We start from the raw sequence: 24,025 nt of genomic DNA on the forward strand, positions 1-24,025 counted from the left end.
GGCTTAAAGCAGGATCGTGTCAGTAGAGATGGTAATAAGAGGTTAGTTTGATGATAAGTTTTGGAGGTTGTGGTCACAAGATGAATTGGATTTAGTATGTCAGGCAAAGGCATGGAAGGTTGCCTCAGAGCTCACCTGAGTAACTGGGTGGATAGAGGTGCTATTCATGGAAATGGGAAAGATCAGGGAGGAACAGGTTTGAGAAGTAGGTGGAATAGTTGTGTGTACTGGTTGGAGTGAAAGCCTTAGGCTGATCTCTCTAGATTTAGGTAATTTACAGATAGAGGCGACCAGATGAGGTTGACTAAAACATTCTCAGAAGTCCTGTTCCTGTTGTGCCAAGAGTTTTCTTGAAGCCTTCCAAAGGTAAGTCCCAAAAGCAGTTGACCATTTTAGTCCATGGAACCTGTGGTGAGAAGCATGCAGCAGAGAAGAAGAAAATGGAAGACACCGAGCAACTTTCATGCAGGGTCAGGCTGGATGGATGGGAAGAATATACTCTGAAAGATTACATATAATCAGTCAGCATCTGCCCTGCAACAATAATTGAATGGCGTGGCAATAGACAGAATCCAAAATAGCTGGTTACAAACTTTGTATTTGACTTTAAGGGGAGTTTTTTTTTTCCCAACAAAATTGTCTTCTGAGATACATCTGGGTCACATTATAATTATTTTTTTACTTCTCTGACCAGGCCCTGGATGTCCAGCAATTCAAAGCAACCCAAGTTTTTAAGTCAAAATCAAATGATTAGAATTGGTTGCCTTATTGGAGAACAATAAGGAATTTGTTAGAACAGTTTTTTTTTCCCCGATGAAAGAACATGGATTAAATTGCAATGGTGGAGCATATTGATTGGTTCTGTCATGGAAAAGTCTTGGTTTTAGGCTCATTGAGGACGAGGACTATCTCTTACACAGTTTCTGTTTTTCAAAATACCTAGCATCTCTGCTCATTCTGAGACTTTTTGTTACATTTAGTAAAGTTACGGGATCTTTCCGCAGTTAGTGCTTGTCTGAATGACTGAGCAGACAGGTTGACCAGAGGCTCTGGAAGTGCCAACAGCCTTTTCTGGGCGTTTCTTTGTTCTTACCAAAGAAACTCAAGATGTGGCTGCTTTGAGTGAAAGACAAGAGAATTCAGAAAATGACCATCGTCTGAAACTGCTTAATAAAAAGAGCTTTGCACTGGCTCTAAGCCTCAGAGACAGTGCCTGTGAGGTTAGGCAGGCTGGCATGAGCTTTGAAATGTCAAGCTCCATTGCCATCCCGTTACCTGAATGGGTCCCTCATGGTAAGCAAAACAGAGAGCATTTGTTGCCCTGTGTAACACATTTTGTCTTCGTTCACTCACAGACAACTGCAGTGACCTGAACTCAGAACTGCAGAGGGTGCTGACGGGGCTGGAGAATGTCGTCTGCGGCAGAAAGAAGAGCAGCTGTAGCCTCTCCGTGGCCGAGGTAGACAGGCACATCGAGCAGCTCACCACGGCCAGCGAGCACTGCGACCTGGCGATTAAGGTAGACCTTCCTCGCCCTCTGTGAGGCCCTGTGAGGTTCTCAAAGGGAAATGGTCCAATCCTTCTCTTGAAGCGCAGTTTTCTTAAATACTTACTAGGGATGAAAGTTTCCATGAGAGCCATACAATAGATTGGGCCATGGGGTAGAAATGAGGACCCTAGAAATTTTGGTTGGGCTGAATTCTTTCAGAAAAAGTCATGATGTCAGCAGTCAGGTTCACTGGCTTTGCAGTAAAAAGGACAATTTACTTGAAAACGATTCGACTGCTAGTATTGAACCATGTCATTTTAGTGTGGTTCATCATAGAGCACTCTTAAGCTGTAAGTTTTGGAAAAGCTCTAAGGCCTCTATACAATTTCAGGAGTCCATTCATCAATTCCTCTTGCTGTTTGAGATGGTGAGAGGAATTTTTTGCATCTGCACAAACTTGTTGTGAATGACGGGAAAGTCAAGGCTTATTGATACTAGGCCTCTAGTATCTTGATACTCCTTTGACATAAGTTAGTGACCTGGGCATAGCAATTCAAATTTAAAAGTCTAGGAGGAGCCCATAAAGAGAAAATGTAGGCCCAAGTTTCTGTCAGTAGGAATCCTGGATTGCACAAAAGAACTGTGGTGTCACAAGGTAAACCATGATACATGTTTGTAACACTGCTGGTTTTCCATCTTTCTTCATCTCAATTGCAAATATGTAGTTGATATGGTTCAGGGCAGGGAGAAGCAGTTGCTGGTATTTCTTTCTCTGGAATCTCCTGGGCCCTATATTTGATTGTAATGTCAACTTGGGTCTAGCCCGAGCCTCGGGGTTGAGAGGGAAGGAGAAGGCCAAGGGCCTCTATCAACCAGCTAGGGACAAAGCCACAGGGTCTGGAGCAGAGCCAAGTAGGATGAGAGTCTCCAGACTTAAAGGAAAGACAAAGCAGCACATGGGGAAAGGGGCAGCAAGATTTGAGAACCAACATGAGCATCTAAGAGTGATGTTTTTTAGTATTTGAGGCATCCTCTCCTCCCCTCCCCTCCCCTCCCCTCCCCTCCCCTCTCCTCTCCTCTTCCTTTTTTTCTTTTCTTTGGAGATGGAGTCTCACTCTGTCGCCCAGGCTGGAGTGCAGTGGCGTGATCTCAGCTCACTGCAACCTCCACCTCCCAGGTTCAAGTGATTCTCCCTGCCTCAGCCTCCCAAGTAGCTGGGATTACAGGTGCACGCCCCCACACCCGGCTAATTTTTGTATTTTTAGTAGAGACAGGGTTTCACCATGTTGGTCAGGCTGGTCTTGAACTCCTTACCTCAGGTGATCCACCCGCCTGGGCCTCCCAAAGTGCTGGGATTACAGGCGTGAGCCACCACCTCCGGCCAGCCTTCGGTTTCTTATCCCATCTCTTCACATAGTATTCTGCATAGTAATTCTCCCTCTTGTTTCATTATCCACTGGCTTGTGCTTCCTTTTTCAAAGGACAGTAAATGTGAAGCAGAATGACTTCTTCCTTTTTTTCCTAATATTATGCATGTTTCTTCTCCTTTAAATGTTTTTAAATGAATTTTTTAAAGCTCTGTATGTGCTACTAAGATTTTCCTTTCCATTTTGAAGCTGTGTTATTAATTAATTTAATCCCTGCTGTCTTAGAAATCTCCACAATGAGCTTCCTCTTTTCTGTGTCAATGAGGTTTATTTTTGCCTTTCACATCTTGAGACTGAACCTCATTTGCACCATCTGAATTTGGATGTGGCACTAAAAGCTGGAAATGGTAATGTGACCTATCTTATCGCTGAGTTGGCACGTGGGAGGCCTATAATTTAGGAAGCTTCAAGTTAGATTTTGTATGCAGTTTACAACCTCATGTTTGTCCTCACATTACCAGGATCACTAAATGGCCTTCTGCCTGGCTGTGTGTATCCACCAACTCTAGAACTCAAGTGAAGGAAATAAGCATTGTGTGGATGTGTCAGCTAGCACCACAGACACTCAGCTGCCAGGAGAGGACTCACTGTTTTTCTTACTCTGAAGGTTGCTGGGTAACACAGACTGTACCCCAGGCAAGTGACAGAGCCTCATCTGAAATTGGGAACAGGATAACTTTGGGGTATCCCTAGTCATGATCACTGTTAATAACAAAGTGGTTCTAGAACACACTCCTCTGTGGACATTTATTCCTGTTCAGCCTATTTTCTTCCCATCCCCTTTCCCCAAGGATATTTACTTGACTTTTCTTTGGGGCTGTGTTTTACAGACAGTTGAGGAGATTGAGGGGGTGCTTGGCCGGGACCTGTATCCTAACCTGGCTGAAGAGAGGTCTCGGTGGGAGAAGGAGCTGGCTGGGCTGAGGGAAGAGAATGAGAGCCTGACCGCCATGCTGTGCAGCAAAGAGGAAGAGCTGAACCGGACCAAGGCCACCATGAATGCCATCCGGGAAGAGCGGGACCGGCTCCGGAGGAGGGTGAGCGTGCTGCATCCATAATGGCTAGGCCCTTCCCGGGCATGGGGCTGAGAGAGGCTGATGTGTAGCACCAAGGGCACCGTGAGAATTTTGTGGCATTTGTAATCTTGGGAATCACTGTGTCTTTCTTGTTATGAAGTCATTCTTGAAAGTAGTTTGAAATCGCTAAGGTGTAGAGGTAAGATTTAAAAAAAAAAAAACCACACTTTTCTCTGGAATCTTAAATCTGACTGGTTGATAAAATTACATCGGGGCAGTGATTTTAAACTTTCCAGGGTAAACATGTCTTTTCTAAGCTCAATTAAAATGTTCTTTAAGATAAACTAATAGTCTTTAGAATTTGAAAAAAATATCGAATTTGCCCCTTTTAATTTTTTTCTATAAAATTTTATTTAGCTTTATAGCACCTGCTCTCATTTACTTATACTGAATCTAATGTAGAATGTCATCTCTCCTGGTGCAGACTTACTGAAGTTAAAATACATTGTGTGCATGCATGTATGTGTGTATGTGCATCTCTTTAAGCGTGCATATTATGTGTATGTCTCTGTGTTTACAGATGTGTACGTGTGACTCCTGCTATTCACCCTAGGGCTTGATCTAGTTTGAGTACCATTTTGTTTAGGACATGTATCCATTACTGAAGGAGGTGATGTTTCAGGATAGAAATGTTTGGCAGAATTGTTAAAGCCTTTAGTTTTTCCAAGATGAAGTTTTTAATCCCAGGAACCCACAAACACTTCTGTGTTTGGCTGTGAGTTTGATCTATGATTGGGTAGGGGGGTAAAGCAATGAATTCCTCAAACACTTCCCTCTGAACTTCACTTTGAATTACTAGACTTACTTGACTCTCTTTCTCCGTCTTGGCAATATTAGAAGCTTGTTTTCTAGTTGTGCTCTGACTGCTAATTTTGTACACAGATAAAGTTGACTTAGAAGGGGAAAAATACTGGCTGGGCGCAGTGGCTCACGCCTGTAATCCCAGCACTTTGGGAGGCCAAGGCAAGCAGATCACAAGGTCAGGAGCTCGAGACCAGCCTGGACAATGTGATGAAACCCCCGTCTCCACTAGAAATACAAAAATTAGCCGGGCGTGGTACTGTGTGCCTGTAGACCCAGCTACTTGAGAGGCTGAGGCAGGAGAATCGCTTGAACCTGGGAGGTGGAGGTCGCAGTGAGCCAAGATCATGCCACTGCACTCCAGCCTGGGCAACAGAGGGAGACTCCATCTCAAAAAAAAAAAAAAAAAAAAAAGGGAAAAATACATCTAGTGGGTCTCATCATCCTTCACCATTACTCTTGCTCCCTTAGCCGTAAAAAAGACCTTGTAAATAACTTGCTCTTCTATCCTTCAACAATCTTGGGATGTGTACATCGTTTTGTTTTTAATCCATTTGTAAGTGTTCTTACTTGCCATTATATAAAAATATGGAAGAAATTACTATTTTTGAATGTTATCAACTCTTCCTCATTTGAAAAATATGGAAGAAATTACTATTTTTAAATGTTATCAACTCTTCTTCATGTGTGCTAATGTCATAATTAAAAGGCTGGCACTACTGCCTCTCATATCTGAACATCATTTTGTCTTAACTCACGTGCATAAGCATATTTTCAGTATGCAGCTATATCAGATGCCAGTCTCCATCCTTGCATCAGCAGGTGTAAATCATCCCAGTCAGCAAAGGCTTTATCTGGGCAACATGACGAAATTTGCTTAGCACTAAAGCTCACACCACCTGTAATTTCCTGGGTTATACTCCCCGATGATTATGATTGATGCCCTAATTAGGTATGTACTTACTCTTAGCGTGTGCATTCTGATGGTGCATGTTTTGTGAGGGAAATTGTTGGTGTTCAGTGTAATTACATATTGTGGTTTAGAATGAATTTTCTTCTCTCATTTGCCAGCCCTTGATTGACTAGCAAAAAGTAAAAAGTCCCCTTCCCCACTTTCCATTGTTTTCTCCAACTCTGGAGGTCAGTATTTAGAATAGCACAGTGCGGAGGCACTGCACTAGGTACCAGGGCTGTGGGGCCAGACTGCCTGGGTCATGCATAGCCTAACCTGCCAAGTCCCTATGAGTCTTTGGCATTCTGTCATTTTTTTAAATAGGAATCCTTAGATGTTTGAAGAACTCTAATGTGGACATTGGATAATTACACACACACACATACAGGCCTACACACATAGACACATTTTAGTCAAAACCTTTCTTCCAGTCACATCTGTTACCTTTTATAAGTTTGTGCAACTAGTGTGGTTTTATATAGTTTTTATTTCAGTTACCTTCAAATGATGTTAACTTTTATTTCTTCCTCAACTAGAGATACTCTCAGGAATGTATATAGATACCATGAATTGGATTTATTTCTTTTTATTTCAAGATGAGTGTGGATCTCAAAAAGTGTACTAGATGCATTTGAATGCCTGTTTAGTAGACTTTAAGTGCCGAAAGTCTTCTTCCAGCCGCCACCCGTCCACCCACCAAGTGTGCTTTATTTCCCTCAGGAGGGATCTGTCCTTTGTGGTTGTCATTGTCTTCTGTTCTTCACGATGTGTAGCTCTGCAGAGCAACTGAGGTGCCATTTTCTGTTCATCCCTATGACAGTACAGAGTACAAGGCTGGTTCGCCTTTGCTGTCTTTATAGCAGCTCTGAATCCACAGTTCATCAAAGTTCCCTGACGAGCAGCTGGGACCACTTTCTTTTTTTCTTTGCCCACATTCATTGTATAGAATTTTAACTGACCAGATCAATAGGATTGGTGCTTGAACCCCGCCTGTAATTAAGCAAAGTGCTCTCTGTAGATCTTCTGAGCTTTGTTCAAGATTTAATTTAATTAGATCTTTAATGTAGTCAGTTAACAAATTGGGCTAGTGGCAGAGCAGTAACTAAGGAACAACAGGCAATTTTATTATTGGTCCTAGTTCATTATTGAATGAGGCAATCATTTATTTCTGTATGCTCTGTAATGCAGCCATGTATTTCCTCACACATGAAGAAGTGGGCTTAATGTAGGCAAGGGAGAATTACTCTAGAAAGGAAGTACTTTATTCTTCATTCATTCATTCATTTCATAAACATGGTCGGTCATCTCTGTGCCAGGCAGAGGGGTTACAATGATGAACAGGACACAGTCCCTGGCTTCAAGGATGTTGGGGAGACAGGCAAGTAAACAGATCACTGCAAAGGTATATGTCAAGTGGTGGGGACAGGTAAACACAGAGAGTGCCCTGAGAGCTCCCCAGAGAGTCGCGTGATGGCAGGAACCACTTTCTCCACGTTGTTCCCATTTTTTTAGCTACTTTGTTTAAGTCAACCACGATGTGGCAAAAATAATCCGTGCTTTCCGCACTGTGTTTGGCAAAGCAAACTTGATGTGACCACAGGCACATGAAACTGTGTGCCACTGAATCATAGACTTGAACACAAATCGGCCACATCAGTTCCTTCTGAGATTTTGTAGGAATTCTTCAGAATTACAAAATTCTTCTGCATGTTCATGTCATAAGGTGTTAACAATTTCTTCCTTACACAGTGTGCTCTACCTGGGTGTTTTCTGCGTGTCTGGGAATGAATTCCATCTGTCTCTCCCGGGCTTCTGTCATCCTGGGAGTCTGGCTTCTGGCTTCATTGCCACAGTCAATTCAAGAGACAAGGAGACATGCTATTTTGAACCAAATAAAAGTCACCCTTGGCCAGGTGCAGTGGCTCACGTTTATATTTCTAGCACTCTGGGCGGCTGAGGCAGGAGGATTACTTGAGCCCAGGAGTTTGAGACCAGCCTGGAAGTGTAACTGTTGTGATCTTATAGAGGTTAAATAGTCATCCGTGTTTTCCCTCACATCTCCTTTAGCTTCGTTTGGCCATGGTCCCATCTGAGCTGGTCCCACTCTACCTCCCCTCGGTGTTGCTTTTCTCGACCACAGGGCTATATAGAGAAAATGCAGACTGCAAAATAGTACCTTATTATGAATTTCTAGCTGTATAAATTTCCATTTCATAGATATTCATATGTGTGTATATAAAAATATTAAAAATAGACCAGAAAAATATAAACAAACATCATAATGATAATATGTTATATTGGCCTCAAAGGGACCTTAAACTTCTCTATAATGTTCTAATTTATTTTTTAAATGAATGTATTCATATCGTTGTGTAATTTTTCATATGCAGAAGTATATACATAGAAATAGAGAGGACACTAGTATGCTAAAATATAACAGGTTAAATCTGGGCAGTGGAAGTATGTGATTGCTTTTTTCTTCTTTGTCCTCTTTAATTTCCAAATTAAGCAAAAACAAAAAAGTATGGATCATAGAGAATGATCTGTATCTCACAGCTTTTAACGGTTTGGTATTCACATATAAACTGAGTCTTCTTTTTTGTCCTTTATTGAACTTTGTTCATTTCTTATTTGTTCCATTTCTTCATAGGAATTTCTTTACAGCATAAGGAAGAGGATGCCAGTATTAGCTGAGTTTAAATCCATAAAAGTTCTGTAAAAACAAGCTCTGTCTCAACACTGCTCCTCTTAGCTCTCCCCAGCTCTCATCTAGCTGCATGGGAGGGAGCTGAGAGGAGCCGGGTCTGGCTTCAGTGTGCTCCTTCCAAATAGGAGGCTCAGGTGGCTCTTCTTTTGTGTGACTGGTATATTAGTCAGTATGAGGCTAGGTTTTTCTGCAGTAACAGGTTCACTTCCCAAATCTCAGTGGCATGGCACATTGTTTCTTGCCCGTACCATATGTTCAATGCAGGTTAGAGGACAGGTGCACATTTCTGATCCATACATTCACTCAGAAACTCAGACTGTTGGCCGTCTACCACCTAAGAGCCCACTCAAAAGCTCCCACCACAGCATTTATTTTTTTATTTTTATTTTTTATTATACTTTAAGTTCTAGGGTACATGTGCATAATGTGCAGGTTTGTTACATATGTATACTTGTGCCATGTTGGTGTGCTGCCCCCATCAACTTGTCAGCACCCATCAACTCGTCATTTACATCAGGTATAACTCCCAATGCAATCCCTCCCCCCGCCCCCGTGATAGGCCCCGGTGTGTGATGTTCCCCTTCCCGAGTCCAAGTGATCTCATTGTTCATCTCCCTCCTATGAGTGAGAACATGCGGTGTTTGGTTTTCTGTTCTTGCGATAGTTTGCTGAGAATGATGGTTTCCAGCTGCATCCATGTCCCTACAAAGGACACAAACTCATCCTTTTTTATGGCTGCATAGTATTCCATCCACCACAGCATTTAAATGCTTCTGCGCCCTGCCTGTTGACCAGAACTAGGCAAATGGCTTTACCTAACCATAAAGGGGGCTTAGGAGCTTGGAGGAGCATGTGGATGTTGGTTCAACAGTACAAGTTTCTGATGCAGCTGATTTACATGCTTTGACCATGATACCAGCCAAGCTTGGCCATGAATCAGAGTTCCAGAGAAACAGGCAGTTTCACTCATCCATCTTGTGGTGACCCCACACGTGTGTGTCAGAATCATTGGGAAGTTCTTTCAGAGGATGTCTGTCCAGGCCTTTCCATGAGCCAGAGTCAGTGAATGGGGTGTAGCACCACGGCACACTCCCCCACATCATGATCATGGTCAGCACTTGGAGACAGGGAAGGGGGAGGCAGTGTCCTCTGGTCACCCACTGGACATGGGCCAAGAGCTTCTCCAAGCGTCCTCTACGTCCTCTCTGCAGGTGAACTGAGAGAAAGAACTGCAAGCTTTCTGCCTTCTCCTCATGCCCAGCCTGCTCCTCCTGGGCCCACCATGTAGCAGTGATGAGCCCAGCGTCTCCTGGGGAAGCTGCCTGCTCTGTGGAGCCTGCCCTGTACTGTCCCTTCACCAGGGTCATCTGAGCTAGAAGAGGAGGGAGGGTGGAGTCCACCAGGGTGCAGGCACCCCGGGGCTCCCAAGGCATGGAGGCACTGCCTGGCACGCTTCCAAATCCCCCAGCTCACCCCGTGAAGGAAATCACTTCCACAGGGAGCTGCTTATTACCAGTGCAAGCTCAGTAGGGCTTATTTTTAAGAAAGGCTCTGTTAATAATATTGATAGTATTGACATTCTGTGAACATTTGCAGACTGAACCCCTCTCACATTAGACCCTCCTCAGACTAAAATGAGATACTTCTAAAGGGAAAGCAGGATTTACTCAAAGCCTAAATCACCAGCCTGGGTAACATAGCAGGACCTCTTATCTACCAAAAAAAAAAAAAAAATTGTTTTTTTAAATTAGCCAAATGTGATGGTGTGCACCCATAGTCCCAGCTACTCAGGGGGCTGAGGTGGGAAGATGGCTTGAGCCCAGGTGATCAAGTCTGCAGTGAGCTATGATCACACCAGTGTACTCCAGCCTGGGTAATAGCAAGACCCTGTCTCTAAAACTCTAAAAATAAATAATTTTGAAAACCTAAATTATGACAATAGCCCAGAACATATTTCTTTTTTTTTTTTTTTTTTTTTTTTGAGGCGGAGTCTCGCTCTGTCGCCCAGGCTGGAGTGCAGTGGCACAATCTCAGCTCACTGCAAGCTCTGCCTCCTGGGTTCACACCAGTCTCCTGCCTCAGCCTCTGGATTAGCTGGGACTACAGGTGCCTGCCACCACACCCAGCTAATTTTTTGTATTTTTAGTAGAGACGGGGTTCCACCGTGTTAGCCAGGATGGCCTTGATCTCCTGACCTCGTGATCTGCCTGCCTCGGCCTCCCAAAGTGCTGGGATTACAGGCATGAGCCACCACGCTCTGCCAGCCCAGAACATATTTCAAACACTTATTTGTAATGGGCGATGAATTATGCGCATTTTGTTTCATCATTGCCAGAATCCTAGCTGGTAAGTACTATTATTATACCCTTGTTAGAGATGGGAAAACAGAGGCCCACAAAAGCTTTAACAAACTTGCCCAAGTCTACATTGATGTTAACTCTAGGTACCAAAATTTGGGATCTGGTGGCTTTATTAGGGGAGGCAGTTGTCATTATTCTGTTGGTTAGACCACTTTCCTGTAGCCTTCGGTCCACGCTTGTCCTCAGCCTAGCCCCACTCCCATGCAAACCAGCAGTGGGTTAAACAGCAACGTGGGGGCCAGATTCCTTAGGGTTTCACAGACCCACTCTACTGGCATTCTAATGCTACGTGAAGGTACCATGAGCTTGTTGCAGAAAAGAGGAAGCTGGTGGTATGCGTGCGTTTACCTTGACCTGAGTCCGGTGTTGTGTTCCCCTCCTCTCTGTAGACTGAGAGAGTTTTAGGGGGAATCCAAAGCAGAGAATTCCCAGAACCCTGGTTCTTTCACCGCTTCCGTGGACACAGCTCCCAGTTACTTTACGAGGGCCTTACACACACTTGAGCCACGGAGACTGTGAGGCAACTCTGGCTGTGGGCACCAGTATTTGCTTACTCACCCCAGCCTCCCTGGACCTATGAGGAAGCCAGGCTGCTTAAAGGCTAGCTCTTGGCTGTCATGAAAGAAGCTGACTCAATGTGTCAAAAAGCTGGTAAGAAATTAGGAAGATTGGCCTGGAACAGTGGCTCATGCCTGTAATCCCAGCACTTTGGGAGGCCAAGGCGGGTGGATCACGAGGTCAGGAGTTCGAGACCAGCCTAGCCAACGTAGTGAAACCCCATCTCTACTAAAAATACAAAAAATTAGCTGGGCGTGGTGGCAGGCGCCTGTAATCCCAGCTACTCGGGAGGCTGAGGCAGGAAAATCGCTTGAACCCGGGAGGTGGAGGTTGCAGCAAGCTGAGATCACGCCACTGCACACCAGCCCAGGTGATGTGCGAGACTCTGTCTCAAAACAAACAAACAAGAAAACAAAAAAGAAAAGGAAGATTGCCAAAATGCTGGCCTTTTCCGATGCAACCCTTTTGATAATCATATCCAGGTACTTTAGTGGGTTATAGAACAAAAGAGAAAATAGCACACCTATCACACTTACCGAGAAATGGAAACGCTGATGGATTTTTTTTCCTTCTATTTTGTGGTCTCTTGTGTTTCCATCTAGTCAAAATTGCCATTAACAATAAAACACCATGTAAATTCAGTTTATAGGAAGAAATAAATATTTGCTGTAAATAGGTTCTGATTATTTGAGGGCTCTAAGAAGAATCATATAAAGTCTCCAATAAGAGGTGTGGTTCTCGGCAAAATATCTACAAACCCTGGACTTTGAGACGGCAGCTTTCCAAAAACTACACAGGGACTAACTGCATGAAGCTCATTAAGTAGAGCTTTCCCAACCTAGTGATTCTCACCCTTCTATAGTATGGAAATCATCTCATCTCAACCAGCTCCATTACACAGTGAAATTATGAATTACAACCTAATTACCTGAAATTACAACTACTCAGTGAGCACTGCTACATATCATCAGCGGAACAGGCTCTTTTATGGCTAATAAAAATGTTTCTGATCCTGCTTAGGACTCTGGTGCCACCTTGCCTTCCTGCTGGTCACTCATCTGTGAGCCATATTCACAGATGACTTCATCAGCTGACTCTTGTCTGTGCTCCCACAATTGTCCTGAGATTGAAGCATCCGCATAGCTGACCTGTTTCATACTTGCCCAGCCTCACGTTTTCGAGGAATTTACTAGCACTTTGGAAACCTGCTTCTGTGCACACTCTTTGTGTTTGACAGCTCTAGTGCCAAATCCCTCCAACGTCTCACTTTCCCCCTCTGCCTAATCCCTCATGCTCCTGGCTTGTGTCATTTACTTTCTTTTTGATTGATTGAGAAAGAGAGAGAGAGATCAATAGAGAGATAGATAGATGTGGGATCTGGCTATGTTGCCCAGGCTGGAATGCAGTGGCTATTGACAGTTGTAATCACAGTGCACTCAACTCTTGAATTCTGGACTAAGTGATCCTCCTGTGTAGCAAGCTGCCTGAGTAGCTGGGAGCTGAGCTTGAGTACAGGTGTGTACCACCATGCCTGGCTTTTTTTGTTCTAATTTGGCACTCAGGGCAGAGAGAGAAGATAATTATATTCATCAGTCACATTCACTGGTCCCTCTTTTAATTTATTACTTATAAATAATTTATCCCCTATAATATCCCATCCCTTTCCCCCTATTTTGTGCGTGTCCTAAGATAGCGTTTTGCATTACTTTTAATTTATTTAAATGTTATTGTGCTGTCACCTTCTCTTATGTTTTTCTCCTCAGCACTCTAATTTTAAGGTTGGTCCATATGACTGTGTGTACATCTGGTCCTGTGTGTCTAAGGACATCTAGCATTCTGTAGTGACCCACCTATTACATTTACAGCCGCTGCCAGTCAGATTGCTTCCCACTTCCCATGACCACAAACAATGCTGCAGGGCATAGTCCCTGTGTCTCCTCCGGCCTGGTGGGAATTTCTCAGGATCACATGTCCAGGAGTGAAACTGCTGGGATTCAGAGTCTTGCTTTGACCAAGTACTCCAGGGCAGCTTCAGGGAACGCTGGCCAGGCCGTCCGCCCAACAGCAGCAAAGGAGTACTTCACCACCTGTGTCCCTGTCAGCTCTTGTACTTCCATTGTTTCTTTCATTCCATTCTTTTTCTCAGGTTTAATTTTTTTGGTACTGAAAATCATGTATTCTTAGCAATTTCTTTCAGCAAAGATCTATAGGTGATAGATTCTTAATCTTAGGTGATAGATTCTTAATCTTTTGCCCATACTCTTGATAATAGCTGTATAATCTCCTGTCACTGCTGTAACAAATTATGATGAACTTAGTGGCTTAAAACAACACAAATTTATCATCTTACAGTCCTGGGGGGTCAGAAGTCCAAAATGCATCTCATTCACTAAAATGAAAGTGTCGGCAAGGCTGCATCTTTCTGGAGACTGGAGGGGAGAATATACTTGCTTGTCGTTTCCAGCATCTAGAGGGAGTCTGCATCCTTTGACTGTGCCCCTTCCTTCATCTCCTAAGCCAGCAGTATAGCATCTTCAGAACTCTAACTCTGACATTCCTGCTTCCCTGTTACAGGGAGGGGTGTAACTTCTGAGTTGTGAAGTTGTGAGTCCTGAGTCCACCTAGATGATCCATGATACTCTACCCATCTCAGTTCTCTTTTGCCATGCAAGGTTACATTCACAGTTCTCAGGGTTTAGGAGGACGTGGATGCCTTTGGGGGCCATTATTCAGCCTACCACAATATTCTAAGTAGGCATAGATTTTAGAGTGATAGGTTTTTTAGTGGCATTCAATAGATTTTACTGAGACTGTATCAGTCCCTGTTGAAGGTGTTGGCAATGCAGTAGTGAATGAAACAGAACAACACCCACAGACCCACAGAACCTGAGGTGCCTCTATCCCATGAGAAGGCAGTGTGAGTGTGTGTGTGTGTGTGAGAGAGAGAGAGAGTGTGTGTGTGTGTGTGTGTGTGTGTGTGTGTGTCTCAGTCTCATTCCATCACCCAGGCTGGAGTCCAGTAGTGTGATCCTCCTAGCTCATCACAGCCTCGACCTCCCTCCCAGTCTCAAGCAATCCTCCCACCTCAGCCTCCTGAGTAGCTGGGACTACTGGCGCATGCACCACATATACAGATAGTATAAATTTGGGCCTCACACCCAAAGGTGCCACTGGTTTGGGGTTTTGGTTTCTGAAGGTTGACTCCTCTGCACAGCCTCAGGATTCCTTCTGTGGACAGCACTTTCAGCTTTTCATCAACGGATCGGGCAGAGAGGCTCCAGGCATGAGGCAGAGGGATCAGCTCAAGCAGCTAGACTCGCAGGCGCCCTCCATCTCCTCCCTCCCACACTCACATTCTGTGCCCTGCTCACAGCCCCTGGGCTTGCAGTAGTACCACCTCCTGGCAACCCCTTCACCTTTATTTCTCATTTCTGGCACCTGGAGATTTTGCTGTCTTTTGACCTTGGCAATGAATTTATTTCTCTCATTGTTCCTTTTTTATGCAGCATTTGTATGCATTTTTAATAGGAGGAGCACCTGTTGACTTTAGCTGAGGCTGTCATACGCTGGGAAGTTTCAGTTGTTGTACACAGTTACATAGCTGTAACCTCTGTTAACCTCTGAAAGCCTCTGTTCTCATTCTTGTCCTTCCTGCTCTCTGCCAAAGCTGAATCAGTGTCTGCCGTCCTCCTTCTGGGTAGATTCTCTTTGTGTACATTATAGAATTTTGTTTATTCTGTGTCTTTCATCAGTGCTCTTCCTTTCACTTGGTCGTTGAGGTATGTGTCCAAATTTTGTTTTGGCCAATGCCCCAAGCACATTCTTATCTCTGTTGTGGTTTTAATCCTTTTTTATTTTGTACTTTATTTTAATGAGGTCTCCAGAGTTGGAAGAAAACAGTGTGTTCCTCAGTCTACTATCTTCAAAGAGAGAGTTCAGCTGAGCTCTCAGTGCTGCTGTGTAAGCTTCTTTTTTTTTTTTTTTTCTTTTTTGGTCCTAGGTCAGCCTCCTTTCTCATTTCTGACATTCCCCTGTCATACCTGGCAGAGAAAACAGAAGCCATCAGACAGGAGTCCCTGTTTCACCTCTTCCCTGACAGTCTGCAAACCACCTTTGTTATTGCCCATCCTCACCTCCTTTCCTTTTCTCCCTGAGAAAAAGGTGTCCCTATCTCCCTGTCCTCCACTGACCCTCCGCTCCTGCCCGCCACACTGCCACACCTCCTCCCTGAACCTTATCCATACCTGGCGTTCCTAAACCTATCCAGTTCTAATCACTTCCCAGTTCTAGTCACTTTCCTTCAGACTTACATTTCTAATTGTTGACTGATAAGCCCTCCCTCACATACTCAATTGTTTTCTCAAATTCAGCCTGTCCAAAGCTGACATCATTGTCAGCTCCAGACATTGTCAGCTCTGGTCATTTCTTTCTGAAAAGATCAGCTTCTCTTTATGTTTTCCTTTCTCATTGCTAAGTAACTCCATGATCCACTAAGTCACCAGCCACAAGTTTGGATGTTTTTTTTGTTTTGTTTTTGTTTTTACCTCCTTGAATATTTCCAGAACTGCACTGATGCATACAGTAGCTACTAGCCACATACAGCTATTTAGGTTTGAGTTTAAATAAATTAAAATACAATACAATTAAAAATTCAGTTCCTTGGGTACACTAGGCACATTGCAAGTGCTTACAGCCGTGTGTGACACCAGGCTACCGTAGCAGACAGCGCCGCTCTAGAAGATTTCCGTCCACACAGGGAGTTCTGTTGGATGGAGCTGGTCTAGAGTGTATCTTGCCATCCTTATTCCCACTTCGCTGACTGTATTTGAGCACTAATAATTTCCCACCTGAACCATCAGTAGAGCTCTTGGCTCACCAACTTTTTCTTCCTTACTTCAGTCTGTTTTCTCCTCTAATCAAATGATTTTTACAAAACCCTTGAAGAAATACCAGAGAGAAACAACTGTGGCCTTTTAATGTCATTTCCTTACTTGAAACTTCCAGAGTCTCCCGCATTATCTTTTCCTCTTTATTTGCTTGTTGAACAGCTCAGCCTTCAAGATTGAGTTCCAGTGTTGCCTGCTCTAGGAAAGCAGAGGCCAGCCAGGATTCTTCTTCTGCACTTAGACACTCCTTGTTGGTACCCCTCTCTCAGAGCGTGTTTCCCATTGTAATGTTTACCAGCCATGCAGTAGCTTCAGGAGAAGTGAAAAAATGGCCTTTCAGGTCATGTTCTGGTGTTGAGGAACCCCAGTTGAGACAGGCTGTGAAGAGTGGTGAATGATGTTCTCACAAGTATCAGTCCCTGCCTCAGGTTACCCTTGGTTCTTGGCTATCTCTCGACTCCAAAATATATATTCTGTAGAGAGTAACAGAGTTCCTTCAATAAAAATAGCTGTGTGCAGTGGCATGCCCCTATAGTCCCAGTTACTTGGGAGGCTAAAGCGGGAAGATCCCTTGAGCCCAGGAGATTGAGGCCAGCTTGAGTAACATAGTGAGACCCTGTCTCAAAAAAATAAATCTTCAGTGAAGGAGGAATATTTTAATTACCACAAACTTTCATAGTTTTGGAGTCTAGGAGTCCAAACTCAAGGTGTTGGCAGAGCCACACGCCCTCAAAGGGCTTTGAAAGAGAATCCATCCTTGCCTCTTCCAGCTTCTGATAGCTCTTGGTGCTCTTTGACTTGTGTCCAATCTCTGCCTTCATCTTCACAGGGCCTTCCTCCCTTTGTCTCTATGTCTGTGTCGTAAATATCCCTTCCTTTCCTCTTGAAAGAACACCAATCATTGCACATAGGGCCCGCCCTAAATCAGATTATCTTGGCTTGAGATCATTAATTTAGTTATATCTACAAAGACCCTATTTTGAGATGAGGTCACATTCATGGGTACTGGGGATTCAAATTTGGACATATCTTTTGAGGGAGACATAATCCAATCCACTACAATGGGTGAGAATAAAAGTGAGAACTCGGTTAAGTATGTTTCTGCCTCTTTCCCAAGCCATGCCTAAGCTGACTCAGCATATTGACTTTAGCCTTCGTTTCTTGCATGTATTCCTATACATTAAGATTCTCACTCGCAAATCAAAAGAAGGAGGAGGAGGCCACTTAACCAGCTGTCTTTCTTTCCGTGACAGGCACACTGCACTCCCTTCAGCTGGATTTGTTTCCACTGGCTAGCAATTATCATTAAATAATAAAGCATAGCCCAAAATAAACATGTTTATCATCTTTAGTTTTCAGAGACATTCTCTGGGTCCAAAGCTTTTAAAGTGAACGTAGATATTTAGATTTAGAAATTATTTTAAGCACATGTGTGCACATATACAGCAAGGAAAATGACTAGAAGTAATTGCCTCTGTGGAGTAAGAAATAACATAAGCACTTTGACTGTTTTTATGTTTTAGTATTATCTACATTTTGCACAGTGAGCATGTTTTACTTTTGTGATTAGAAGAAGAAATGTTTTTAAAGCACGGATAGTTTTAATAAAGTCTTTATAAATTGCCCAGGCATTTTTTTTTCTGTATTTTTTTTTAAAGAGATTAAAAAAAAAAAAAAAAAAAAAAGCAAGATGAGTAGGCCAGTAGGGATTCTAAGAACAGACCACTGATGGTCTTGAGTGCAATTCAGACACCATTTAGGTTTTGGAGTGGTGTTAACATTGTTAATTATTCAGGACCTTATCAGATTCATCAGCAGTAAAAACTGAAATTCAGGGTCTCTACTGGGAGGTTTCCCCTAGTCCCTGGGGGAATGAATGAGCCGTCTCTCTTTGCACATTTTTTCCTTGTGGCATAATGAGGTGTCCACCCCCATACCCATTTTTGGTTTGTCAGGGACCATTTCAGAATGAGTCCTGTAATCCTTCATCAGCAGTACCATTTGGCTTCTACAGGGATGTATTTTCCTATTGTTTAGGCTATTTTGAGTGTAGCCCTGCGTCTGGTCTGTTTTGAGGACAGCACACATTTCCATCGATCCTCCATTACTGGAACCCGTGGCAGAGCATTAGGCCCTTTTGAGCTGTTCCACTATTGAATGCAATTTGCTTTGAGGGAATTTTCCTATTTTAGCTTCTAATATGTTGATGAATTATTGAAATTTCAATTACTTTTGCTTCCCAAGTTAGCAGGATGGAGACATCCCAGACATTTAATATGAAAAGCTTTCCAGTGCCTTTTAGAGAAGGGGCCACATGCCTGTTCTCTGCCCTTGTCTAGAAGGCTTTTGGCGGCAGGGCTGGCACCAGGGCATGGCTCCACTCTTCCTGTCTGTGGGGTTGAAGTGCTTTGTGGCCTTGGAAGTCCCTTAGGTCAGTGCTGCTCAAGGTATGGTCCCCTGACCGGCAGCATCAGCATCTTTTGGGAGCTTATTAGACTTGCAGATCTTGGGCTTCATCCAGACCCTGCTAAATCAGAATTCCTGGGGTGGGGCCCTGGAGTCTGTTTTAACAAGCCCTCTGGGGGATTCTAGTACACTATTTTGTTGAGAAAGCCCTGTCTTAAATTTGCTAGTGCTAACTCTTCCCAGCCCGGCAAAGTCTGGTGCCCATTTGTAAGGACCGTTGGGTGCTGTAGTTAGTTTGCCTTTTCAGGTGGACACTGTACTCTCATGCTGAAACTGTGACCAAGGTTATAGAAGACCAATCTCTAGCAACGCTCTTCAGCTTCTTGGAATACTTCTCTCTTTGGAAGTCACAGAGTTGTAACTATAGAGAAGCAGGATTTGGACGTTCAATTTCTGCGCAGTTAAATGTGCATTTTAAATGTAACTTAGAGGGCCCCATGTTTCTTTTTTTGTATAGAAGGACTATTTAGACATTCCTACCTACTATCCCAGGGAAAATCCATCTGTAGGTAACTTGGGGAAAAGGTGCTGGCTCCATCAGTGTCTCTTCTCTTAGCCTAATCTTTTCCCCAATGCAGACACCTCTTCTAAACCACACATATTGAATAACTTGCACCTCTTCAAACATAGCATGTCATCCCAGCACCTGTGCGCTCCCCCACTCTCACCCCCCAAGCATACCACCACGAAAGCCATATCCTCACTTGTTCTCCTTTAAGATTGCTCAAGTACCACTGTCTTCGTTCAGCTTTGTCTGGATGACTTCAGCTGGAGTTACATTCTTCCCTTTTTCTGCTTCCCATAACACTTGAGATAGAAATTTATAACTCTCAAGTGCACTTGTGTTGAAATCATTCCTCTCTCCTCTGGGCTCTGAGATGATGATTCCATGAGAGGTGATTTCATCCTGGGTCCTCTGTCTGCAGTCCCCAGCACAGTCAGGCACTTGGGGCTAAAAGAATAAACATTCCTTAAAGGTAGTTAGCCAGTGCCTGGGCGCAGTGGCTCATGCCGGTAATCCCAGCACTTTGGGAGGCTGAGGTGGTAGAATTGCTTGAGCACAGGAGTTCAAGACCAGCCCTGGCAACATAGCGAGACTCTGTCTTTACAAAGAAATTTAAAAATCAGCCAGGTGTGTTGTGTGCACCTAGTCCCAGCTGCTCAGGAAGCTGAGGCAGGAAGATCCCTTGAGCCCGGGAGATTAAGGCTGCAGTGAGCTATGGTTGCACCACTGCATTCCAGCCTGGGCAACAGAGCAAGACCCTGTCTCAAAAAAAAAAAAAAAAAAAACAAGATGGTCATCCATCCTGGAAGCTTCCAGTGCCTTATATAATATGTGCACCTCATACTTGTGAAGAATAGATGATGGTCTGTGGCAGATTGAGTTAAGAATTTATTGACTCTTGGGCAATTATAAAAACTAGTAATATCATCACTTTGGTTTGTAACTCTACTTTTTGTATTACGTGTGATTTAAGAAACTGATTCGTTTAAAAAAATTATTAGTCCAAAAAAAAGAATATAGTGACTTTTATGTGAACTCAACCATCCTAGCTTTTCAATGGGCTGATCCCTCAATGTAAATGAAAGCCCCACCACCTACCCATCTGGCTGTTTTGCTCTTTAGCCAGGGAAACCACCAACTATGTCTAAGCATTATGATTGCAGGTCAGAGAGCTTCAAACTCGACTACAGAGCGTGCAGGCCACAGGTCCCTCCAGCCCTGGCCGCCTCACTTCCACCAACCGCCCAATTAACCCCAGCACTGGAGAGCTGAGCACGAGCAGCAGCAGCAATGACATTCCCATTGCCAAGGTGAGTTCCTGGGGATGGACCTGATGAGCGGGAACACCTCCTGTTATCTGGAAGCACCAGGCTCATCCTAGCCACTGTACAGGCATGCCCTTAGCTGAGACAGCCCAAGGGGCTTCCCCTGAGACCTTACACAGGCCTTCTATGCAGGAGCTGTAAGGAGAGATAACCCACTAATAGTTTTAAGTCTCTCTCAGCTGCAACCTGGACGCCAGCTCTCATTAATCAGCCAGCTGGAGGATGTCACAGCTGACAAGTCATTATGGAGAGTGAGACGTTTTGTCAAGTGCTCCAGTACTTCACAGTGGACAGAGTTGCTCTCAAAGACTAAGGTTCAGCCCAGTGGGGGACCTTGAGTAATGAACCAATGATCTCCCCACTCACAAGACTGACAGCTCTGCCAGAAAAAAAGAAAAATAGATTATGATGGACAGGCTGTGGCAGCTGTGAGAAGTAGCCCCACTCATTCGCTGGCACAGCCCCCCAGTACATATGTTGAGTCTGTCTCAGATGATGAAAATTATGCCTGTTGGCTTGCCTGGTAGCTCTACTAGCCACCACAGTAAGGTTGATTCTTAACTATCAAGTTTAATAAGTTAGGTTAAACCAGTGTTTTCTAACCAGAAGTGAGCTCTTCCTCCAGGGGACATTTGGCAATGTCTAGAGACATTTTTGATGGTCACAATTGGAGTGCTACTGGCATCTTGTGGCTAGAGGCCAGAGATGCTGCTAAATATCCTACAATGCACAGGACAGATCCCCACAAAAAGAATTATCCAAGCCAAAATATCAGCAGTGCTGAAGTTGAAAGGCCCTGGCTTAAGCTGGTGGTAGAAAAATTGGACAAATGAGCTGTTCTTAACAAGTTCTTTAATCATTTAGTTGACATGGCTAAACAGCCCCGTATAAACAGTCCCAACAGTTTATCTGGGGAGTGGTGGGTAGTTTTCTATAATGCTTTGTTTTCTTTTTTAAGATTGCTGAGAGGGTGAAGCTATCAAAGACAAGGTCTGAATCATCATCATCTGATCGGCCAGTCCTGGGCTCAGAAATCAGTAGCATAGGGGTGAGTGTTCACGAGAAGCAAGGCAAGAAAGTACCCGGTAGAGCTACACAGACAATTGATTATAGATGACAGAATAACTTCCCAAGTCTATCTCCAATAAACCAGTTATAATAGTAAATCACACCTGATTTCCTTCCAAAGGATTAAATTACAATGTATGATGATTTCCATCCATATGGTGAATTACTTCTTCAGCTTTAGGGGAGATTTTTTTTCCTTTCCTTGAAACCATTCAGAATGAAATGATTTAGGTCCAGTTCTTGGTGATATAGATGAAAGTCTTGAAGTATCTGTCTTATATCACCCTGCTACCCCAGAGACGAAGAGCTCTAAAAGAACTCTGCCTTTTGCACATCCATCTTGAAAGGGGATGTGCTCTCTACTGAGGAGGAATGTTGTCTTTGAAGCCTAACCCAGTGGTAGGAAAGACCAGAACCTTCAGTTTAGTCCCAGAGTTTTCATTTGTGAAGTCGGGCAACCCCCTGGGACTGTAAGAGCTGATGGATGGTGAAAAGGATTAGTTTCATTTCTTTAAGGGATCTTTTAGGATTGGGGATGAGGCTGAGAGAGCCAGCTATTTGATCCTCAGAGACAGAGCCTTAAAATAGCATTTTAAGGCCCTAATTTAGAATTTTACACTGAGCAAAAATTGCGTGTATTCAGATTCCACGCCAAAGCCAAAATGTAAAAATGAAGGAGTCAGCCCCTCTCCTGGGCTACAGAAACCAAAAACAGTGACCTGGAGTAGCAAGGAATTCAGGATAGGGGAAAGAAATCCTGATTCTGTTCAACATTCAGAATTTTAGGAACTCCAGGAAGGCATGATCTCCCCATCCTGGCTGCCCAGCGCCACGTGCTTGGGGAGGGAGTCATATTTTGATCCTGTTTTCTTTTTTCTTCTACTGCTTTTATAGTATTTATTAGTTAACTTTTCATACTAGGATTCTGTCATACAAACTGAGAACCATTAGGGTAACTATCCTCCCAGTCCCCGATTCTCAAGGAATATCTTGAGAATTAAATTCTTTTGCATACAAAACATGGTGGCGACCAGCATCTCTGAAGTGACACGTTCCAAAGGGGAATTAATACTTCTTTTTGCAGGTATCCAGCAGTGTGGCAGAACATCTGGCCCACTCACTTCAGGACTGCTCCAACATCCAAGAGATTTTCCAAACACTCTACTCACACGGATCTGCCATCTCAGAAAGCAAGATTAGAGAGTTTGAGGTGGAAACAGAACGGCTAAATAGGTGAGGAGAGATCCTATCGATTTGATCCTGGGGCAGGGAGGAGCTGCTGCTCCTCACTTCTCTTTCCAAAGATCTGTTCAAGGTGGCTTACGTATTGTGACAGAGCAATACTGTCAGGCTGGTGGGTTTGGAAGTTCCCACCACCTTGGTCTTCAAAGGAGTGCTCCCAACAGTCTGAGCTGCCATCATGGCTGTGACTTGGGCATTCACATGGGCCTTGTGCTTAGAAAGGTACCATGCTTGCTTCACTGCTCTGCTGTCACCATTTTAAATTCTTAATACTGTTAAACAAGGGACTCCGCTTTTTTAGTTTCACACTGGACCTTGCACATTACATAGTGAGTCCTGGGAGCAGCCCCTACAGAATGGCAGTAGGTCACAGGTGACTGCCAAGCATGCAGGCCTGTGCTGCAGAGAACCACAGAAGGAAGTTCTGGAATGTTGAGTCAGCATCTCAGGGGCACTTGGAGCTACTGGAACCAGCAAAGGCAATCTGGTAGGGCCGTTCCTGACATGGACCAGGCATGCTGGTCTATCTGTCCTTGCCCTTCCTGATGGTTGCCTAATTTTATTTATGCTTTTTGCAAATGTGCTCAGTCTTGGGTCCCTACATCCTATCCTAACTGCCCTACCTAGAGTAATTTTACCGTATACCCCGTTATATGGATTCTTTTCAAGTCTTTCAAAAGAGGTGGTTTCAGTTTGCCCTTTTGCCGGTTGGCAAAGACTCTCTTATGTGTCATGCCAGTGATGAGGGAGTTGCTAACAAAGCAAAGGAGAAGGACTAGGGCCAAACCATGGAAACCACTTGGCCTCAGAATTGGTTCTGCAGTGGCAGAATGGACTGTTGAGTCGCATCTGAGTGTGGTGTGGCTGCCTTGACCTACCAATCTTTAGTGGAAGAGCACTGTAAGAATTTGAAAGGCTTATGAGCTAACCAGGAAGAAATAGGGATACCCTTCCCCATCCACCATTGCTTAATTCCATTCCTCTTGTGTATGGCAAACCAGAATAAATTGAATTATCATGTTAGTCCTCCCTGATTTGAAGCTGTTTAATATAGTTCATGAGGACGAAGGTAATTGACAATCTAGGTCATTTTAAATCTTGAAATTAAATGGTTTCCTTATTAAATCCAGAATACTTAAGAGTGATAATCCTGATGATTACTT

General features: G+C 43.8%; 1 protein-coding gene across 6 annotated transcripts in view; it reads left to right on the forward strand.

The window, feature by feature from the left end:
• The window catches only part of LOC105499974 (MCC regulator of WNT signaling pathway), a 480,351-nt gene that overhangs the window by 398,444 nt on the left and 57,882 nt on the right, over nt 1-24,025 (forward strand). For all 6 annotated transcript variants that reach the window (XM_011772875.2, XM_011772876.3, XM_024787157.2 and 3 more), the window contains 5 exons: nt 1,356-1,519; nt 3,747-3,953; nt 20,391-20,537; nt 21,511-21,600; nt 22,705-22,853. In XM_011772875.2, the coding sequence (XP_011771177.1) occupies nt 1,356-1,519; nt 3,747-3,953; nt 20,391-20,537; nt 21,511-21,600; nt 22,705-22,853 (757 nt within the window). The remainder of the gene's footprint in view (nt 1-1,355; nt 1,520-3,746; nt 3,954-20,390; nt 20,538-21,510; nt 21,601-22,704; nt 22,854-24,025) is intronic.

The sequence above is a fragment of the Macaca nemestrina genome, chromosome 6, assembly GCF_043159975.1.
Source record: "Macaca nemestrina isolate mMacNem1 chromosome 6, mMacNem.hap1, whole genome shotgun sequence".
Lineage (NCBI taxonomy): Eukaryota > Metazoa > Chordata > Mammalia > Primates > Cercopithecidae > Macaca > Macaca nemestrina.